Source organism: Thermobia domestica, chromosome 11, assembly GCF_964235325.1.
Source record: "Thermobia domestica chromosome 11, izTheDome1.hap1.1, whole genome shotgun sequence".
NCBI lineage: Eukaryota > Metazoa > Arthropoda > Insecta > Zygentoma > Lepismatidae > Thermobia > Thermobia domestica.
In genome coordinates, this window is record NC_137464.1 from 120,898,334 (window position 1) to 120,920,307 (window position 21,974).

The 21,974-nt window shown below is 35.5% G+C and overlaps 1 protein-coding gene across 1 annotated transcript in view; it reads right to left on the reverse strand.

The window, feature by feature from the left end:
* The window catches only part of LOC145665254 (lutropin-choriogonadotropic hormone receptor-like), a 642,745-nt gene that overhangs the window by 254,669 nt on the left and 366,102 nt on the right, over positions 1–21,974 (reverse strand). The window contains exon 8 of the mRNA XM_081732546.1: positions 8,946–9,014. Coding sequence (XP_081588672.1) covers positions 8,946–9,014 — 69 coding nt within the window. The remainder of the gene's footprint in view (positions 1–8,945; positions 9,015–21,974) is intronic.

Sequence of the window (21,974 nt, forward strand, 5' to 3'; positions counted from 1 at the left end):
ACATATATTGAAACTGTAATGTGAGTGTTCATACTTGCAGAGATCGTTGTTGTTAATGTAAATAAAATTCAGTTTATACAATTGAATAGTACGAAAGCAAAGGTTATTACTACAGCGGTAATTACGCAAAACAAATAATGTAAGAAACATTCCTGAATCCATCATAAACAATTGCACTTTATTTACACAGTTCAACACCTTAAATATGCAGAAGGTTACATAAAGTCCTTCGGTAAACTAAACCCAATACCATTGTAACTCTTACGTTCATGAATACGCAATTTTTGAGTTAGGAGGAGGAAAGCTTAAAGTTTTGTTCTAGCCACGCTACTCAATGATGCAAGCACTGATGATAATATGATTCAAGATGGCGCCCATAGAAAAAGGGCACACTGTGTGCTATAGTTTACGGAGTTGGAATCTTGAGTTTCAATGCGGAGAAAGTTCTAAACAGTTTATGGGAAACCATTCCCAGCAGAGACAAGTATAGAGAGATGGTACAAAACGTTCATGGCTAAATAAAGTGTGTTAGATTTTCCACACAGTTAAAGATCAGAAACTACCGACGATGTGATTCAGACCATGCAGAAGAGCTTGGAATGAAATCTAATAAAATTGCTTTAACTAAGATCCTTGGAATTGGGAATTCCGAGTTCAACTTTACATGAAATCATACGGAAGATGGTGAAGCCTTTCAATCCTTTCAAGCTAAAATTTGTGTACGATCTCATAGACAAAAACTTTGACATGATACTGGTATAGTGTGAATCAACCATTATTTGTTTACAAGTAATAGCAACCTTTTGTCTCGGATTCTGTTCTCAGATGAAGTAACGCTGTAAGCTTTAGGAAACGAATCGGCACAACTGTCTAATTTTGGGTGTTGGAAATCAGCATGACTTCAAGATACTCCCAAACTCAATGTGGGGTGCGTGGTTTCAATCGGTCACATCATTGGTCAACTTTTCTTCGAGAAAGACATGATAAATGGTGATAACAATCTGAACATGCTCCAGACATGCTTTGTGCATTAATGTGAAAGTTATTTGTCATCAGTACGTCCTCGTGTTACAAGATAGGGAACCATAAAATTTTGCCCTTAAGGTTTGGTAGTTTCTTTACGAACAAATTCGGGAAAAATGGATTAGCCGAAAAGGGTTCACACTTTCGTCTGCAAGAACACCAGACTTGCCATCTTCATATTACTGGCTGCAGAAACGTGAAAGAACCTAGTTGTATAGTGACTCCGCTTAGCGTAGTCACCAACACTCTCCCATTAGATGCGAGCAGTCCCGGTTTAGTACCCGGTGGGGACACCAGGTTGGAAAGGTGTAAGTCTTTTAAGCCCAGCCATCTTGACTGAGGTTATTCTTGGATTTTCCTCTTTCACACCAGGCAAATGGCGGGATGTTACCTAACTTAGAGGTCTCAAGATCGCTTCATTTCTTTCCCATTCCTTTCTTTCTTCCCCACTTCCCGAGATGGTGTAGTCACCAAGAGTCGTCATCCCTCACAGGTGACGAGCTTAATACCCAGAAATATAATTCCTAATCTTAAACCAAAGTATATGTTTAGAAACCATTTTATCTGAATGAATTGAAGAACTAGATAAGTAATGTGATTCTGAGTATCCTGGATAATCAAAGTAGCACGCAATTTTCGGTTTCAGGAAAATACTACAACAGTGTATAGTACTGAACAAGTAGAGAAAACTTTGAACCTTACTATAAGTACACACAGTTTAATGTTAAATTACTCAATAGTTTATAAATTACGGGGTTTTAATTTCTAAACTATAGGACTTCATAAACTTGTTGTATGTTAGCTTTCATTAGGATACATCTAGTTGTGCATGACTTAATATTGACATTCCTAATACTTATTTTGATTTGTATTTCGAAGTAACGTATCCGACTATTTAGAAGGTGATAGGAATGACTGAAAATAAGTGAACATCCTGCTTCTTGATATGTATATACCTAACAACTCTGTTTCAAATTCTTCAGTTTTTTCTATTTATATTCATTTATTTTATCACCTCATGTCTTTTGATAATGTTCATACATTATACACTTGTATGTTGTCTTTACCTCTTCTTAGTTCATACTACTCAAACCATATAATTAAGAATTATGATCGAAATTTGAAAGCGACGCAAGTATCTGCCCATGTGTGTGCGCGTGCGCCATTTAAATAAACGCTGACGATGTTAAAAGTAATTCCAATATAAAAATTTTACCGAAGATTCACCGAACAAAAACTAAATATGTTGTCAATGGAATTCCATTTAACCTCAAAATATCTTTGGAGCAACCTGAAGGTAAAATAAACATTGAAAAGTGAAAGCAAAACAAAGAAGAGAACTACAAAAAACGTGAAATAATACCAGGTGTTTTAATTCAACTATCTGTGTGCAGAGAGAGCAAATTTTCATTAGAAAAGAAAAAGGAAAGAAAAGAAAAGAAAAAGAAAGTCAATATTTTTTTCTAAAGCACGCACCCTCAAGCATTTTCTTAATTTGGATTAGGATTATCCTCTTGTCCTTCTAATTTCAACGTCCAATAAATAATAGGGAAAATTTTAAACCTAAAAGAAAATACACCAATATGAAACACCTTGAACTTTTGGGAAATTTATCATGCAATATAATTTTTAAGGTTTAGTAGATTCACCATATACTGATTACAACTCCAATCAACAAGGATTATTGAGAATCCTTAAGAAAATATACACCATATTGCCTCAAAATTGAACAAATGTACAGAAGTTATCGTTATTTGTTACATGTACAATGTAAAATTACAATTTTATTATCTAATTATGTATATGAATAAACTTTCAAATCCGCGTGAATTTACCGCTAATTCTTCAACAATGTTAACACTTAACTATTGAGTTATTTCCCCAGCACCGAAGAAAGAACAAGCCACCATCATGATCCTGAAATAAAACAGGAGTCAATGCAATAGAATCAGAAGGGGTTTTCAACTTCCAAGAAACTCCATGGTCAAAAATCAACAGAATAATAGTGGCAACTGAAATAACAAATATACGAGGACATATACATTTCTAAGCTCCTAACTTTACACAAGGTTTCAGACAGAAATGTCGGGGGAAATTTTCGGTTGTGTATAGGTTCTCTATGATAGCGCGCGTGAAGAAAAGATCGAGCAAAGCACATGCTCCTATTATTAAAAAAAAAAAAAAAAAAAAAAAAAACGTGGCTTTCATCCTTCACCTCAGACCTAGGTCAAACTCACTTTTTGTTTCGGTTAAGCCTCTGAGCGACGATTTCTTGATGATAACGCAACCAACGAAGCTATAACGAGTCTTTTAGGTAGCCTAGATGTTTCCTCCTATTCCGAGAATACTTGGTCGTTTGAGGCGAAATGAAGAAAGTGTGTTCAAGTGAAAGGCAACAACACTAAAAACTAAAGTAAGGTTTATTATTGACGTAAGTTTCATAATCATATATATTTTTCATTCTTAAGTAGATAACTCATTGAATGCTTCTCAGAACATTTGCTGATAAACTATATAAACTCGCTTAACTGATAGGTTCTTTCTAACTAGTATAACGATATGCACTGTAGAATCGAGTGAAAGATTTTTGTAACCTTACCTTTGACTGATTTCACTGAACAGAAGTAATGCAACAGACAGCAATCATACTATGTTTAACAGAAAAACTGGTAATTTTGGAAAAAAAATTATGATTAAAGATGATTTCTAAAGTGAGAAGTAAATCTTCTCCTTGTGTCTAATTTCAATTCCAAACAACAGGAATAAATTTTACGTCTCAAATAATACACAAACTTTATTCCACAAAAATCCCATAAGTTGTGCAAAATTGAAGAACACACACAAACACACACACACACACACACACACATATATATATATATATATATATATATATATATATATATACGAAGATCTTAGGGTCAAGTAACCTATCTCCAAAACCGAAATGTTTCAAAAGTGAAATTATAAGTTCAATATCTGATAAACAATTCATATTCGTGTTATGTTGGCTACCAAACCATAATTATTATTGGTAGCATTTTGCATTCCTGCTGCTGCGTATTTCAAATAGATCTCGAAATGTAGCACAAAATTCAAATATCTCGTATGAGCATTTTACTGAATAACGCCCAACTCTTTCTTCTGTCTTGTAGTTCAACTATTCAGAAACTCAGTAACGGATTTACTCATTAGATTTCCAAATATTGGAAGGCTTATAGAATGGCTATGTCTGCTGACCTATCTTTTCGTCCGTCTGTTAATATGTATCAGAGCAACAATGATAAGAAACATCGAGAAGCGGCTTTCTCCAATCGTCCCAGCATCTCAAAAATAGTTCTTCCATTAAACTTGTATTCAAACCGGAAGTGGAATATATATTAACTTCTTCCAAAATTAACGTTGATAGGCATAGGAGAGAAACGATAATAATTAGTGAAAAGTGGATTCTTGAAATCAATTTAATGTCTTAAGAATGGGTTCCTCCTCTGTTAACCCTCTATTACAATCAATCGTCTTATAAATGCTACATGTTACGTTCTTCAAATTTTACAAGATATTTCGTAAAAGTCGAATAAGAATGCACTCAAACATATAGGTAAATATGTAATCCTTTGATAGATGCATTAATTGGATGTGTCTCTATTGGATTAATTTTGTGCAAGCTATTCTTTGTTTTATTTTTATTAATAAAAGCAGTTCATATTGAGAACAGACCATTCTCCTGTTACAATTCTGTCGAAAGTATTGATCGTTCTAACAAGGAGATATTTACTTACAAGAGAAGCTATACAACTCCCCAACGAGTATCGCATTGAAACATTTGTCTCCATGCGAAAACAAGTTCCAGTGTATCAGATTCATATCCCATCCAAGGCATGTATGACCAGAGTACATAGCTTGTAGGGCCTATGAGGAAAAACCATTCTACTTCATGTTGGACGTGTTGTGAATCGTCGGAGTAAGTATGTTTCCATCTTTCAACATGTCCTTCCACTTGTGCAAGTTTCAATGCGATACTCGTCGAGGAGTTGGATAGTTTCTCTTGTTTGCAAATATTTCCATTAAAGTGGCCGCCGATATGGTTGGAAGATGTCTACATATTTACCTAATTATTAAGAAGAGAAAGAAGTGCTTGTTATGAGTCGGTACCAACGACAGTAGCAACTTAGCTCTGAGCCTTCCTTGCTGCTGTTTGACAAGCCCTTACAACCTTAGTATATACAAGTGTAGAAAAAAGCATTAATTACCAGATGTCGCGTTATCACTGAAAAGAGCTTATTCCATCCACTTAAGTCCATAGCGTTGCCAATTTATTCATGTTATGGCTACTAGCCATTTTCACATGATGTTTAGCCAGTATATACTTTAATTTTAGCCAATTCTGAATTTGCTTACAGTTTGTAGCCATTTGTGCTTAGCGGTAGTTCAATACCACCTCTAAATTTACGAATAAAACATAGTATGAAATTTGTTCATCCACTTACTTATAGTATTACTTATACGACTACAATATATCTTACGTATCTATTTATCATTCTCACTTATTAGCATGATCTGAGGCAAAACGGAACTATGAAACTTTCACTTTCCTGTAGCTAATTTTAACGTATAATAAGTGCGAACCCTAATTTTCAGCAAAGATGGTGTATTTTAAGTGTTGTTCTAGATTAATAATACAACCAGGTGCAAGCAAAGCACCATTTGAAACGTGATGTAAGGCTGAAATCACTATTAGGGAATACTAGGAAGAATACCACAGTATGTTTTAGATATACAGTAAAATCAGGAAATAATTTGTTTATGTTAAAATTCTGTTTGTTATAAATTTAGCCATAATTGTACATGGATTTAGCTTTTTTTGGCCAAATTCTATATGGGTCATTCCATGTCAAATCACCTAGAGCACTGTGCTTCAATGTGTCTCACATTCTCTTCAAAATTTTTTCATATATAAATACCAATGAAATCATCCTAAATTAATTTTCTTCCGATTTTTTGGATGAGAAATTGGAATGGCAGAAATTTTTGAAAAATGTGAATTTTGCTTCAATTTAACTTTTTCGCACTCAGCATCATGGAACTAAATTACCCTAACTTCCTTATTTTTGAAGTTATTGGACTCATCCAGGTGTCAAATGAAAGCTTAATTTTCGTTCTTTCAGTAGATCTTATGTAACCTTGCAAAAGGTTACACTGTTAAACATTAATGACCATACAAAGCAAATTTTATTGTTTTTACAAATTGTGCCATTGCTCAGAAGTTAAAACTATGAAACGTTTGAATTTTTTTGTACATTCATTTTAACATGTACATGGTATGGTTAAAAAATAAAGAGCTTGTTTTTTTGTATTTTTGTAATTATTATTTTTTATGTAAGGAAATATACAGTTCTAAGTTTCGTTATAAATTGTGTCATTGCTCATAAGTTACAACTGTGAAACTTTTGAAACTTTTTAAATAGAATCATCTTAGCACATACATGATACATTTAGAAAAAAAAAGTAAAAAGGGCGCTTTTGGTATTTTTGTAATTATTATTATTATTATTTTGGTATTTACATGTATGGAAAAATATAGGTTTAAGTTTTGTTACAAATTGTGTTATTGCTCGCAAATTACAGCTGGGAAACTCTTGAAACCATTTTAATAGGACCATTTTAGCACATACATGATATGGTAAAAAAATAAAATGTCTGCTTTTGGTATTTTTGTACAGTACATCAGACTGCAATTCATGAATCGCTCTGGGTCTTCTATATACTACTGGCCAGAAAATGAGGACTTTTGTTGGATACTTTTTGAAAATATTATCCGGGAAGTTCCTGTTCCGTCTCTTACAAGCCAATCAGCCCGGACTTACGTAACTGAAAGCAAAGTTAAAAGAAGACATCATATCATCAATAAAAAGAATGGGCTGTGAAATATAGGACACGAGATTTTGTATGTAAATCTATGTAATTCTAAGAAGTATTACTGGTATGTATGTTTATTGTTTTCATCTATGTACATTAGTCTATTATATCTTATTTCTGTTGATAAGGTTTGTAATAATCACTCAACCCCTTACATTGCTAGGTCTATATTTTCCATTCACAAAACCGCAAGATTATTACAAAAAAGTTATCCTTTTTGTTATTTAATCAACCTAGTAGATGCAAACTAATCCTATAAAAAATTACAAAAGTTTGATAGTTGTAAGCGTTGGTACAACTGGGAAAAAAGTTGAAAGTCATAGTTAAAGTACAAAAATATAATATTATAGTAATACCAAAACTACACTTTACACCAGTTCTATTTTTAAGCATACCTAATATTTACTAAGATGATTATTTGAAAAAGTTTTAAAGTGTGACAGTTGTCACTTCAGAGTAGAGATGGCCAAAATTTTCCGAAATCGGAAATTTTACTTTCCGGAATTTTTAAAGTAAAAAATCCGGAATTGGCCATCACTACTTCAGAAAAAAGGCATAATCTGTTAACAACAGTAAATCTGTATATTTCTGTACATTTAAAACACTAATAATAATAATAATAATAATAATAATAATAATAATAATAATAATAATAATAATAATAATAATAATAATAATAAAATAGCAAAAATACCGAAAGCACACTTTTTTTATTTTTTAACCATACCACTTATGTGCTAAGATCATTCTATTTAAAAAGTTTCAAAAGTTTTATAGTTGTAACTTACGAGCAATGGTACAATTTGTAAAAACTCTAAAATTTGCTTTGTATGGTCATTAATGTTTGACAGTGTAACCTTTTGCAAGGTTACTTAGGAAGTGTTGAAAGAGCAAAAATTAAACTTTTATTTGACACCTGGATGAGTCCAATAACTTCAAAAATAAGGAAGTTATGGTAATTTTAGTTCCATGATGCTGAGTGCGAAAACGTGAAATTGAAGCAAAATTCACATTTTTTTAAAAAATTCTGCCATGCCCATTTCTCATCCAAAAAATCGGAAAAGGTTAATTTAGCATAATTTCATTGGTATTAATGTATGAAAAAGTTTGGAAGAGAATCTGAAACATTGAAGCACGGTCATGTTTTAAAATTAGATTTGACATGAAAAAAAATGAAGTCTTTAAGTTTAACGTCCCACGCTTATGCCGGTTAGGCTAAAGGAGACGGTGATAATGAGAAATGAGTGAAATGGTGGAAGGAAGAAAGTGGGAGGAAACTGGAGAACCCCGAGAAAACCCACGAGCACGATGTTTGTCCGCGAGCTGGGATCGAACCAGGGACCCCAAGCACCGGAGGTGAACGCTCTACCACTGAGCCACCGCGCCCCTCCGAGATTTGACATGGAATGACCCATACGTAATTTAGCAAATTTTGAAGGAACCTGTTTTCAACAACGTCCACGACACAACCAGTCCTTATCTGATCTTATGTGAGACAATATGTTAAACACAGATTTCTACTGAGAAAATGTATTCGATATAACAAGTCATTTACAGAATCCATATGTCAATTATCTGTCTGGGTGTTTGGCGAGAACAGAGCACTCAGAAAACTAATATGAAACACTGATTCAATCCAATCTTTCGCAATTTTAATTCTACAGTATTAGTGCGTTTATCAAAATTAAATATAATTAATACTGGTCTACGGTAATAACATAATGTATATAATAACATAATGTATGATTATATTATTTCACTTAAAATCCTTAAAATTGTTGTCTTAAATTCCTTAAATTTACCTTTTTCCTTATTCAAAATTACTACCGTATAACATATCCTTTGAAAGATTACTTGACATTAAGAAAAAGTTACTAATTACAAAAGTACATGTAGCATTTCATCTCAAACAAATATTTCAATATATTACACTTGTACTATAATAATAATAATAATAATAATAATAATAATAATAATAATAATAATAATAATAATAATATACTTACAGTCTTCCTATTTCTGATCCATTGAAAGCATACTTTTCCACTACCTCAATTTCATTGTAGCTGAGTGTGCTGGAAAGAAAAAAAAAACTAAGAAATATTCACTGCTCAATATATAGCAATATCGAAACACATGTATTACACAAGGATATTTTGAGAAACACAATTTCAAGAGAGTGATTTCTTTTACTCTAGTAATTCAGGATACAATTATAGTCGGGGGGTAAGTTTTGGTTATGTTATGTATTTTATTGAAGTTTAATATTAGAAATAATGTCTGTTCGGAAACATATTATGAAGAGACTGTGCGCTGTAGCGCGCTCTATTCGCCGGGATCGATTGTGGTGTAAGTCAACTACCGAGCAGATGCTTGATCAGTTGTCTCCAAGCTCTCGCGGGTGAAGGATCGGCGATTTTGTAAACCGCTGTTTCATGTCTTGCACAAAGCACGATGCAGTGCTCACTGGAATAAAGATACGCGATCAAGTTTTGTGTGAAACTTGAAGTTTCTGTCTGTGAAATATTAAGTCTGGAGTGGAAACTTTTCTAATGGATCAACAGACCTTTCGGGATGATTGTTTATCACAAAGACAAGTCTGCAGATGAAACAAAGCGTTTTGGAGAAATCGTGAAGAGATCGACTACGAAGTCCGAGCTGGACGTCCGTCAGCCTCCTCAAACAACGAAAATGTGACTCATGTGAAAGATTTTTTGCAAACAGACCGTCAAATGAGTGATCGCTTAATGGCCGACATCTTAGATATTCAAAAATCTATCGTCCACGACATTGTGACCAAGGATTTGCACATGAGAAAAGTGTGTACCGAGCTTGTTCAAACAGTTTTGACCGATGACTAAAAATCCGCCGACTTTAAAATTCGTTCACAGGTGATGTTCCAGTACGACTACGAAATGAAGAAGCAAAGTACCGAGTGGCACACCTTGGCGACTGCTTTCCCAAGAAGGCACGAATGAGCAAATTAAAGATGAAGATCATGCTCATTAAGATTTTAAATATCAGGGGGATTGCCCAGCGTGAGTTTGTACCTACCCGGACAACCGTTAACGCAAAATTTACGTATGTCTTCAATAGACTTAGAACAAGGATCAGACATCAGTGGCGACTGAACCTTCATCAAGACAACGCGCCGGCATACACTGCTTTTGTCGAGACCAGATACCTGGCCAAATTTAAGATGGTAATACTGCTAGAACCACCCTACTGTCCCGACTTGGATCTCACAGACTTCTTCGTGTTTCCCTGTTTGGAACCCCCCTTCCTGAGAGAACATCGTTTAAGAACGATTCGTGTCTTGAAAGCAGCTTGTGAAATGGCTTTAAACGCACTTCCTGAACAGGCCTTCCAGGATGCCTTCACAGATTAAAACTTCCGCTGGCAAAGATGTATCGACGTAGAAGGATAGTATTTCGAAGAATGTTAATGTACAGGTATTATTATTCATATAATTGTGTAAATTAATAGTTTTTCATTTTTACAGACTTGGTGACACTACTTCCCTCACAAACCATGTTTTTGCATAAATGAGTGTTCCTACTGTTGTTAAATACGACGATCATGCTATAATGATTTACAATTTCATTTTTTCAGACATACTCATACAGGTTACACAGAAACTGATGTGTCATCTTCTCAATATAATATCTCTTTATCCACATTTGCCAATGGTGGGTCAGCTTCAGAACACCCTCCTGGAACCTATTGGTTGGAAACTCATGCACCCATGTCTGGACAGCTTGTTCAAGTTCATGAACATCTGTAAACGGATGATTTCGCAGAGATTTTTTTCATTGCCTCGAACAGGTGAAAATCGCTGACGGTCAAGTAACGAGGGTGTGGCAGCACTGTAAACTCTAGTTGATCAATGGCAAAAGTGGTTTCTTTGTTGGTGTGAGGATGTGAATTATCATGTTGCAGAAGCACTACTTTCGCCTATTTTCCTGGTTCCTCTGAATAGCACGACGTACGCACCTAAGGGTCTTCACATATGCTGCACTGCTAATAGTGGCTGAACCTTTCAGGCAGTCGATCAGGATAATGCCGTTTGTGTCCCAGAGCACTGTAACTGCAGTATATTCTTTCCAGGTGTTGGTGGAAATGTCTTTCGATGGATTGTAATGATGTTTCCACTGTATTAATTACTGCTTTGTCGTCGGCTCATGGTGATGGAACCATTTCTTATCACCAGCCACAAGCCTAGACACGAAACCTTCAAGATTATGCTAATAGTGTTGCAAATGTTCCTTGTACACGTCCACAGGTCATTGGTTTTGCTCTGAAGGAAGGATTTATTAAATCCATCTTGCACTGACCTTTCTCAATTGTAAGCAGTTGTGCACGATACAGGATGTTTCTGGTTAGTCATGTGGCAAACTCCATATCCAAAAATGAGATGCATTTGTTCTTTTGAATGATTCTATCTACCACGGCAATGATGGCTGGTGTTGTCACTGCAATTTTCCTTCCAGAACTGTCCCTCCTTTACGTCGAAGTGCAATCCAATTTTCCACCTTCTACCCATTTACATACGGTTTTCCGCGTCGATGAATGTTTTCCACACACCGTCAAAAAGCACCTACGGATACCAAATGATGCTTATGAAATTTCCAGATGATTTTCTACAGACTGTAGCGAGCTGCAAGCTAATCTTTTTTAACGGTATTAAATAAATTATTTAACAAACGCCTGCGTCTACCTGAGCCTTATTTTGCCATAGTTGTTTATTCTTGACGAATATAGTCATTTGATACATGGTAGTAATGATGAAACATGCAGGAATGTTTGAAGATATTTTTCTAAAGAATCTAGTGAGCAGTATACTACATTGTTATTACGAAATTATACTGAGAGTAATTATATTTAATCGGTTGTTTAAGTTTCATGCGTCTAATTGTGCCTTTGTTTAACTAAAGTAATTTATTTTGTCATTTCCCTTTGCAGAATGTATAAAAATGTAATTTCTGTGTAGAATGTGAGTAAATGATACATGAAAGCCCTTGCGGCCGGCCAAACAATGTGCTAAGATGTACTCATCAGCTTATTGCAAATGATTGATGTAGACCCTACTTATTTTCTCCGAAAGAAAAATTGCTCGCAAACAGAGAAAGTTTGATAACGGTATCGAAAATTATTTTGTATGTAGTCGCAAACTGAATCTTGAATGTAACATGAAGACTTATTCACAGTTAAATAAGTGATGCATTCAGTAGAAAGTAAAGGTAAAAGTCCGGTTAAAAGTTTTCTTCCATCAATTACATGAAATACTTTGATAATAAATGTGTCTTTTTCTTACTTTTTGATTTACACGCAGTTGTCATTTATGCCATAAGTTACAGGTTAATCTTTACTTTACCCAGTTCTAAAACTTGCACTTTCTATCAAAGGGGATAAATATGTTACTTCACACAATTTTCAGAAAACGTAGATTTAATGTAACTTCTTGTCACAGTATAACTTATTTCTTGCTACTGTCTTTAATTAACGACAAATATTACGTATAAAGTCACTATAGCGGCGTACAAAGGTTGAAGGGGACACGTTTATTAATTGGAAACTTTACGCACTTCCAAATTAGTTACCTTAATCTTAACTATCCTAACACACTATTGTTTCAGTACTTTTCTTATTGCGATACTGATTTTAGTTGATTTCCTAAGACATACGTTTTACAGTGGTTTTCTCAGCTGGGTGTATATAATCTGTAACACACTAACACATATTGTAATTACCTAAAAAAAAATATTTGTACTGTGCCGATAGGAGTAAAACTGAGTTACTTGATAGCGTTGTTGTTGTTGTTGTTATAAATTAAAAGTAAGAAGTATATTAAGCTTACTGAGGTGATCGATTCCCATTATAATTAACAACGTAAAGAAGGAGACATGCTTCTCTCTTAAAATATTTTCATTTAAAAATTTCAGGAAAATGGCGTACAGGTAACTCAGTTATCCCGCTTTGTAGAAGAAACAAAAAAACAGCCTTCAAAATAGAAGCACAAATATCGATTTTTGTTTCGAACCTCCATTAGCTCACCGCATCGTGTGACCGTGCAAAAGAAGTCACGTGTAGATCATATACTTTATTTTCCCGTGGAAAGTTCCATTTGTTCCCACGCGAATTGTGTGGACTTTGAATGAAACGAAATAATTGAGGAGTTTGATGCAATAAGGGCGTTAGTCTGAAACATGCAGTTGGAGAAAAACGATGTTAAAAATTTAAGTAGTGTTTTTTCTTACATAAAACAATGTAATATGTGGCATTTTATTCCGATATTGAATTGAAATGTTACCAGGAGGCTAAACAAGCATGGCAAAAGCCACAAATGCGTTTGAAGTAAAAAGGACATAAATTCGCTTATTGCATCAAACTTCTCAATTGCAGAACATCTGAGCAACATTAGCTTTTCACTTTTATTCATGAAAAGACTGTATTAACATACGTTACTCAAACGTTTATTATATTTATCAGTGAAGTTAGCAACATTATCAGATAATGCAAGGAAGATAGGATGATATTTGTGCAGAGGTTGGGGAAGAAAGTGGCTGAGCGCGACAATCGCCTAGTTTTAAGGAAAGAGAAAGTAAATACACTGTTAAGGGCTCTAAAATTACAACGGAGCTGTTGAATGTGTGTGGAAAACACGTTTATCTTTAAACGGTTAATAACTTCTAAGAAGCTAAGGATGCAATGGACGCGTGGTGAGACAAATCATTTTCCCAGTTAACTATGAGGAGAGAGGTAGTGGACAAAGAGATAAATGAACAAGGAGGACTACATCGTCTTTGGAGAAGAAATCGGGTTTAATAGATTATAGGGTAACTGTCCCAATAATTGACAATATAGGAACAGTGTTTGACAAATTGCAAGTTTCTTCACCCTTTAAATGAGCCTGGCTTACTTATCTCTCGTAGAGGTACGAAGGCATCCTTCCTTCATCTATATTACCATCATAAAAATAATAGACTAATAATTATTATTTTTTACAATATGTATACGAAAAGTTGATCATTGTACCAGTAATTGACACCTTGTGACCCAGTAATTGACATCTCCTAATATCTTATTCTAATGAACCATATAATTTTCTACCAACTTATCAAGCTGATTTATAAGTTTCCACCTGGATAAACATGTTTATTTCTTTCGCTAATATAGCTATTATAGTACTATTTTGCACTGTCCATCAATTTTCTGTTTTCTTTGGAGAACTACTACTTAGACGCAAATATTAACAGTGGTGTGGGATTAACAACACTGCAAAGGAAGAAAAGGTGGCAGCATTTGCTTGTACCTAGTCCCGCAGTCTTGTTGCGTCGGAAAAAAGACGACAGTGTCAATTACTGGTACACTGTCAATTATTGGGACAGTTACCCTATATATACGAATACCAGTATTTGAAGATAGGGGTTTTGTGTAGCACAAGATTCACCAAGAACAAAGGACAAAGGAAAGAAAATATTTATAGTAATAGTGGACTATTTGGGAGGTCATTTAATGTTACGGTAATAAATAATCTGTTGTGGTTGAACTGACATTTATCAACGACATAACGACAAAAAGAACACTACTTGTTCATTCTGCGTGATGATTTTCACAAAAGTACAAAAACCTGGAAATACGATAAACATTCAAATTTTGTCAATATAATGATCTGAAATGTGAGATGTGCCCTCTGTGTGAATGGCTTTTTTAAACTGCCTCAAGGATATCAAGACACTTCTGTAATCTCTTGAATCTCAACTCCATTGAGATTTTGTGGGAGAGATGGGCACTAGAGAACAGAAAGCTTCAATTATCTCAGAATAAGAACTGAACAGGAATGTGAAGAAAAAATGAACTAAATTGAAAATACACACAGAATCTTAAGTATTAACAAACGCGTCACAGTTAGGAAACGACAACCACCCATATGCTAGTTAATAGTGTATTTTGCTTGCTACATATACAGTACACAAGTAAATAATTTCTGTCATGAAAAAAACTGTAAATTATTATTGACAACGAACGCCATACTACTCAGTGCCACAAAAGTTTGTTTGTTTCGATTTTCTGGAAAACTATCAATGAGTAAGTGTGATCTATTGATGGATATATATCTTATATCTGGTCAATATTTTAGTTAAACTGAGATTTAAAATTAAGGAGTAATGAAAATTTTACATCGTATCCCATTAACTATACTACATAGCTACTATCATCTGGCAAATGAGTGTATATTTCAGTATCAATTCGATCTCTGGAATAAGTGACATAATTCTAGTACAGAATTAGTTTCTAGGTTTACAAATTTATTTTTTCTTTCATTTTCTGGAAAACTACGCATGGAGAAAGCATTGAATATTTCTGGAGACGTGATTTTCTCAATCAGCCAATTAGAAGTAGCATTTTGCAGCAAATCACAAGCCCTCATTCATAGCTCCACCCCTAAATAGTCAACATATATATGCCTACATCTCGGGTCTCTTCGAAACGTCGGATGTCAATATATTCACCTGGCTGATAGCCCGAGAAGGATTACTAAAGTTTAATAAGATCTATCGATTGGTTGTGTCCCATCTTTGAACATATTTTTCCGTTAAATGCTAATGATAATAATAATATAAAATTCAAGTGTTAGTATTAGGTAATGCATAAAGATCGAATATCAGGTAACTGTTTCGTTGACACGAACAGATCGAGTATTAGGTAACTTGTCTGTTGACAAGAAGAATTCGAGTATTAGGTAATTGTTCTGTTAACACGAAGAGATCAACTATTAGGTAACTGTTTCGTTGACAGGAAGTGATCGAATATTAGGTAACTCTTCTGTTGACACGAAGAGATCGAGTATTAGGTAACTGTTTTGTTGACACGAAGAGATCGAGTATTGGGTAATTGTTCTGTTAACACGAATAGATCAACTACTAGGTAACTGTTTCGTTCACAGGAAGAGGTCGACTATTAGGTAACTGTTTCGTTGACACGAAGAGATCGAGTATCAGGTAACTATTCTGTTAACACGAAGGATCGACTATTAGGTAACTGTTTCGTTGATACTAAGAGATCGAGTACTAGGTAACTGTTTTGTTGAAATAAATATTAACGGTGTTGGGAAATTACGCTATCTTTTGACATCTGGTGCATTGATTTATATGGAAGATTATTTTTCTATTTTCTTTAACGGAATTATTTTAATTTTGTGATTTTAGTGATTTCTTCTTCTAATCTGGTTGTCACTTGCTTCGTGGAAATTAAATTTTGTAATATATAATTATAAAGTTTAATAATGAAATTTAATTTAAGAAATATTAAACTTATAAACAACGCAAATACATTTTGAGAAAGCAAGCAACATTTAATTAAATTTGAAGAAGAAATCGGTAAAAGGCAACCATTAATATTCTAGCTTTCAAAGAAAACAGGAGAATAATTCTGCAAATAAATCACTGGGCTAAAAAGATTGCGAAAATATTAAACACCGTTTAAATTATATTCTTTATGAAATTTATTTATGAAAATAAGTAAATCTGCTTTAGCTAAGGGTAACCACATACTTCATGGATAATATTCTTCTAACGCTAAGACAATAATTGAAAAATAATAAACGTTACACATTACAAGGTCATCATCATCATAGGTATTCTACCATTATTGACAGATAACTTGTCGCAAGTGAGAAGCTTTCATGTACTATGGCCTTCAATTAACCTCTTTGACTTAACGTAGGAATTTTCTGTTATAATACCATCAATGGCAACTACTTCCAGCTCCTTCGTTTCTCCCTGCCACAATATCTTCTAGCACGTCTCTCATGATGGAGTCCTTCCCATCTAATGTTCCTACCAGTTTCTCTTCGTGTTTCCAACTATATCTATAATTATTCTTTCCTACCCCCTTTCTCAACATCTCATTCGTTTTTCGTTCGACTTAGTAACACGTTCCATTCTTCTCCACATAGTTATTTTGAAAGCTTCCAGTCTTTTTTCATCGCTTTGGCGTACTATCCATCTTCCTGACCCATCGAGTACAACATTCTAAACAAAACAGTTTATGAATGTTTTTATATTACAGAGTGCCCGATTGACATTGATGTAAGTCTCTGTTCTTATGTAGTAAGTCTGCCCTAGTGTTATCACATAGCTATCCAATATTATCTTTATTTCATATTTTTAACCAATGATTTACATGAAGGCATGGTCTTTCTTGTTTGAGTAAATGAGATTTTGCACTTTTCTTTTCTAAATCTACTTAATGCTTTTTACTTAGAAACGAATAAGTTTTCGCCTCTCATTTGATATTTTGCTGAAAACTTAATGATAGTACAAGCAGGGGATAAAAGTGAGTGGAAACGGGGGGGGACGCCGTTTCCCAACTTGCAAAACATATCTATGGCGTCCCCCCGCTTCCTAAAAAAAGAAAAAAAAACAATGGGCAAAGATAGGCACGGGGGACGTGTGACGTCATGCGTTCCTCTACCTTTTCAGATCCACTTTTACCCCTGAGTACAAGTAAGTCGTACAAGTTCAACGAAGTCATCTGATCATGATCCAACATGGTGTATTAGTAGACCTTGACCTGCCATCAAATATTATGCTGTGTATGCTTTCATTTCGAAACAGAAAGAACAAATACAGAACAAGACCAAACTGTATATGGTTGTAGAAGTTGGCCTGTTAAATAAGTGTGTGAAATATTGTGTAGGACAGGTTTTCGTTTCTCGAATTATGGCCAATAAAAATTTGAGTCAGATTTTCGGAAAGAGAAAGAAAATCATAGAATGAACTCATCCTACGATTAAATTTGGCATGACCTACTATATACGTGGGTCGGCTCACAAATGACAATGTTTGCCTTGAGCTAACGGTCTACATCAGACATTGGCTCTGATAAGGTACGGTGTACCTCTACCGTAATTAGAGGAAGTCCCGTATTGTTCGGACGACCCTACCGGGGGGGGGAGTGTTAGATTCCTGCCTGCGAGGGACCAAACGGAGGTGGGGGAGGGGCTAATCCCAGGAATCTGGGTAACGGTTCTGATCCTGCTAAAGGGAGGGAACTCTGTGGGATACGGGCCGGCACCAAACTCAAATGGTGACTTAACACGTACCATTGGGTCCGGGATGAGATACGGGAGTATCTCGACGTGTGCATGGTACCTCTACATGACAAGGCGGTTGCCAATTGAACGATAGAGGTAGGCAGGGCCGGGATTGAACAAGCCCCCTCGGACATTGCCTGGGGCCCCGGATTGGGTTGGACTCTGCCGGGTTGTGGTCATACCGTGGGATTCGGTAGCTTGTGGGAGCCAATCCCAGGAATCTGGGTAACGGTGAACACTGGCGGGAGGTGATCTTGCCATATAACGCTCGGGCGCCATGCCTGCAGAGCATGATAGGACTGACTCGCTAGCAGTCTGCCTCAACCAGTAGGTCAATTGGTAGGCACTCAGGACTTCGGTCTGCCTGCGCAGTGGGCGTATCCCACTCCCTCAGTGAATGGGGGTTACATCGCTTAGGCGAGTCAGAATTAAGGGGCAAATTCTGACGGTGCACTTAGTGCATGTGAAATAGATAACTTATTGAGGAACTACGGGCGGGGTGCCTTGTTTGGCGGATCCCGTCCATTAAAAAGACCGAACGGTCGCGGGCATGCTCTCCATGCATGCAACTAAGTGTGGCACAGTAGACCACTAGCATCAACGTATATACGTGGGCAGTGGCGGCGGTTGGACGTTAAAAGTGGGGGGGCCAGACATGATCTCAATATTTGTATATCAGTGTTAGTTTCTGGTTTCTTCTAACATTTTTTTTGACTAAAGGTTGTATAACTATTAGGATACTCTCTTTTCCAGTTAAAATACCGTATATTGTGTTTCATATTTTTTAAAAAGTAAATTGGCAAGAGGAACGCAAGTAGATACTAGCCCTCTTTACTCTTAAACAACGAAGGTGTAAGAAGAGATTTGTTTGCTTGCTCAAGAACACTTTAAAATTCTGTCTGGAAAATTGTGTGATCAGATTAGGGGCCTATTTAATAACAAATTTGCAAAACAAATAAACAGAAAAAATAATATTAGTGAAATAGTAATGAAAAATGAGGCTTGTTTTGCAAAAGTTATAAATACATTGAAACCGGGGATTAATGAACAACTTATATTTTTATTTCCACACATGCTATTAAATGTGTTACAGGTATTTTATTACTCTTAGAATGATAGTAAATACTAGAAGCATATGCTGCGACATTTAAAGAAGTACTTTTGCAGCTTCCCGAAGCATGTTCGTTGCATGTAGAATTTTCACTTTCTTGGAATACGTACATCAAAACTCAACTATACTTAGAATCACTCCAAAATAATCCTAAAACATAGAATTATGTTGAATTCACTAAATTTAATTGTATATACAAAATTGTATATGTACACCCCTAAACTCGTATATTACACCGCAAACATTGTCGCGCCTTTGACGTGGGAAACCCGGGTTCGATTCCTGGCGGGAGCTCATGTGGTTTGCATTCCACGTTAATCAGTAGGTCCTCGTCTCATATAGCCTCATGCTGAACGGGATGTTAAACTAAAAAAAAAATCAAATCAAAATATTTCTTAGTATTAGAAAGATGAAAAGACATTTTAGGAACTTTCGATTTTTGTGCAATTGAAGAATAACTTGTGATTCACAAGTTGTGAAGGACTTCTTTTTTGTACGAAATGTTATCTCAATTTGTACCATAGCGGCTGACTAACATATTGAGCCTTTGTAAGAAAAATGAAAATACACTCGAATTATGGCGCTACAATAGGTTAATTTTTGGGCCATTTTTCGTGGTAATTAAAACGCAATTCCTGTAGCTTTCTTAACTGAACCGGAAGGCAACCAATACGTACTCACGGGACGGCAAATATTTTATGGCACAATTGTTATTCTATGAACCATTAATACATACAGAAACTTAATATTTCCAAATGAAACTATATACATTAATGGGTAATTTCAAAAAAGTGGGGGGCAACTGCCCCCCTTTGCCCCCCATAATCGCCGCCCATGTACGTGGGTAAAATATTATGGTGTGCAGTCTTTCGATTTCCGAGATATGGGCGGTCAAATTTATTTTTAAAAATGAAATCTTTGTTTTACTTTCCACGGTTATGCCGGTTAGGCTAAAGGAGACGGTAATGATGAGAAATGAATGAAATGGTGGAATGAAGAAAGTGGGAGGAAACTGGAGAACCCCGAGAAAACCCATGAGCACGGTGTTTGTCCACCACAAAGTCCACACGGCGCAAGCTGGGATCGAACCAGGGACCCCAAGCACTGAAGGTGAACGTTCTACCAGTGAGCCACCGCGCTCCTAGGTCAAATTTTGAGTCTTATTAAAAACAACAATACAGCGAACTCATTCGATTGGAGGGGGCCGCGGTGGCTCAGTGGTAGAGCGTTCACCTCTGGTGCTTGGGGTCCCGGGTTCGATCCCAGCCCCCACCAAGTGAACTTTGTGGTGGACAAACACCGTGTGCGTGGGTTTTCTCGGGGTTCTCCCGTTTCCTCCCACTTTCTTCATTCCGCCATTTCATTCATTTCTCATAATCACCGTCTCCTTTAGCCTAACCGGCATAACTGTGGGACGTAAAACTCAAAGATTTCATTTCATTTTTTTCATTCGATTGGAATCAAACACGACATGGTTATAGATCATGACCTCCTATATAACTATGTGGAGTTGTATTTTGTGCAGGCTTTCGGTTTCCGGGTTATAGGCCAGGGGCGTCATTTAGGGAGGGCAGGAGGGGGCAATTGCCCCCCCAAGAGTTTGAGGAATTCATATACTTAATCGATTGCCTATTAATAAACTAGTACAAAACGTGAAATTCTTATGTCGGTGGTGCTCTTGCCCCCCCCAAGCAAAGTCTGAAATGACGCCCCTGTTATAGGCAGTCAAATTTTGAGTCATATTTCGAAAGCAAAAGGAAGACATATATTAAACACATTCCATTAGAATCAAATATAGAATCCTGATAGCCCTTTACCTACTATAAAACACGTTCATTAGATATAAAAAACGTAATTAACCCATTTGGAGCCAGCGTCCTATTTTTAGGACACTTGATATTTTATTTTTTTATAACAAAGAAGAATAAAGTTTTCGAGTTCTGCTAATTACAGGGAGCAATTGGAACCTATTCTAATGTACTGTAATTTTTTTTATATATTTTCCTTTCCCTCTGTAAAAAAAAGGACACTTAAATTTACCCGTGTAACTTTCTTTATTTGGGTATGATTCGGGTAACGTAATTTTTTTGCTTTTAATGGAAACAATGCATTTGGTTTATATGTATTAGGTAGCAATAGGTATGCGGCAATCACGCTATAGGAAAGTTATTTTAGTGTTGTTATAACTTTCAGTGCTATAGATGTTGAAACATTAGTGTCATATAAACAGGACGCTGGTCCAAAGCAATATATTACCAAGTAATAAAAGGGAATGTATAGATAGACCAACACCCTTGATTTTTTCGAGTTCTTACGCTTATCATTCATTGTTCAACGCTTGATAACATCAATTTCTTGCTTTTGTCAATTGAATGCAATTTATATTTAAGCTTTAGTATAGTTACAGGAGAAGTAAATGGAAGAGACAGAAAATTGCTTTATAATAATGTTCAAATTTGGAGAGAAATGGACGCATCATACACAAAGCTTGCCCAAGTTGGTCTACAAACTGACAGAAACTTGAGCGAACTGAAAGAGGAATGTTGTAAACAAATCACCTACAGAGATATTCTATTCTATTTTCAACTGTGAGGCAAACAGGTCGGTATGGTGCGGAGATAAAGAATGATCATTTTCTCTTGTGTGATTATAAAAGTTGTTATAAAAATTTGATCTCTGCTATGGAAATGATATGAAGATAAAGGAGAGTGCTAAAGACAATATACGTAATGATATTTTTCTTTAGATTCCAGAGTGGTTCTCAATGTACCAGATGATCCGAAAAGTCATGTTCTATATTTGAGAATTTCTTCGCAAGTAGAGATC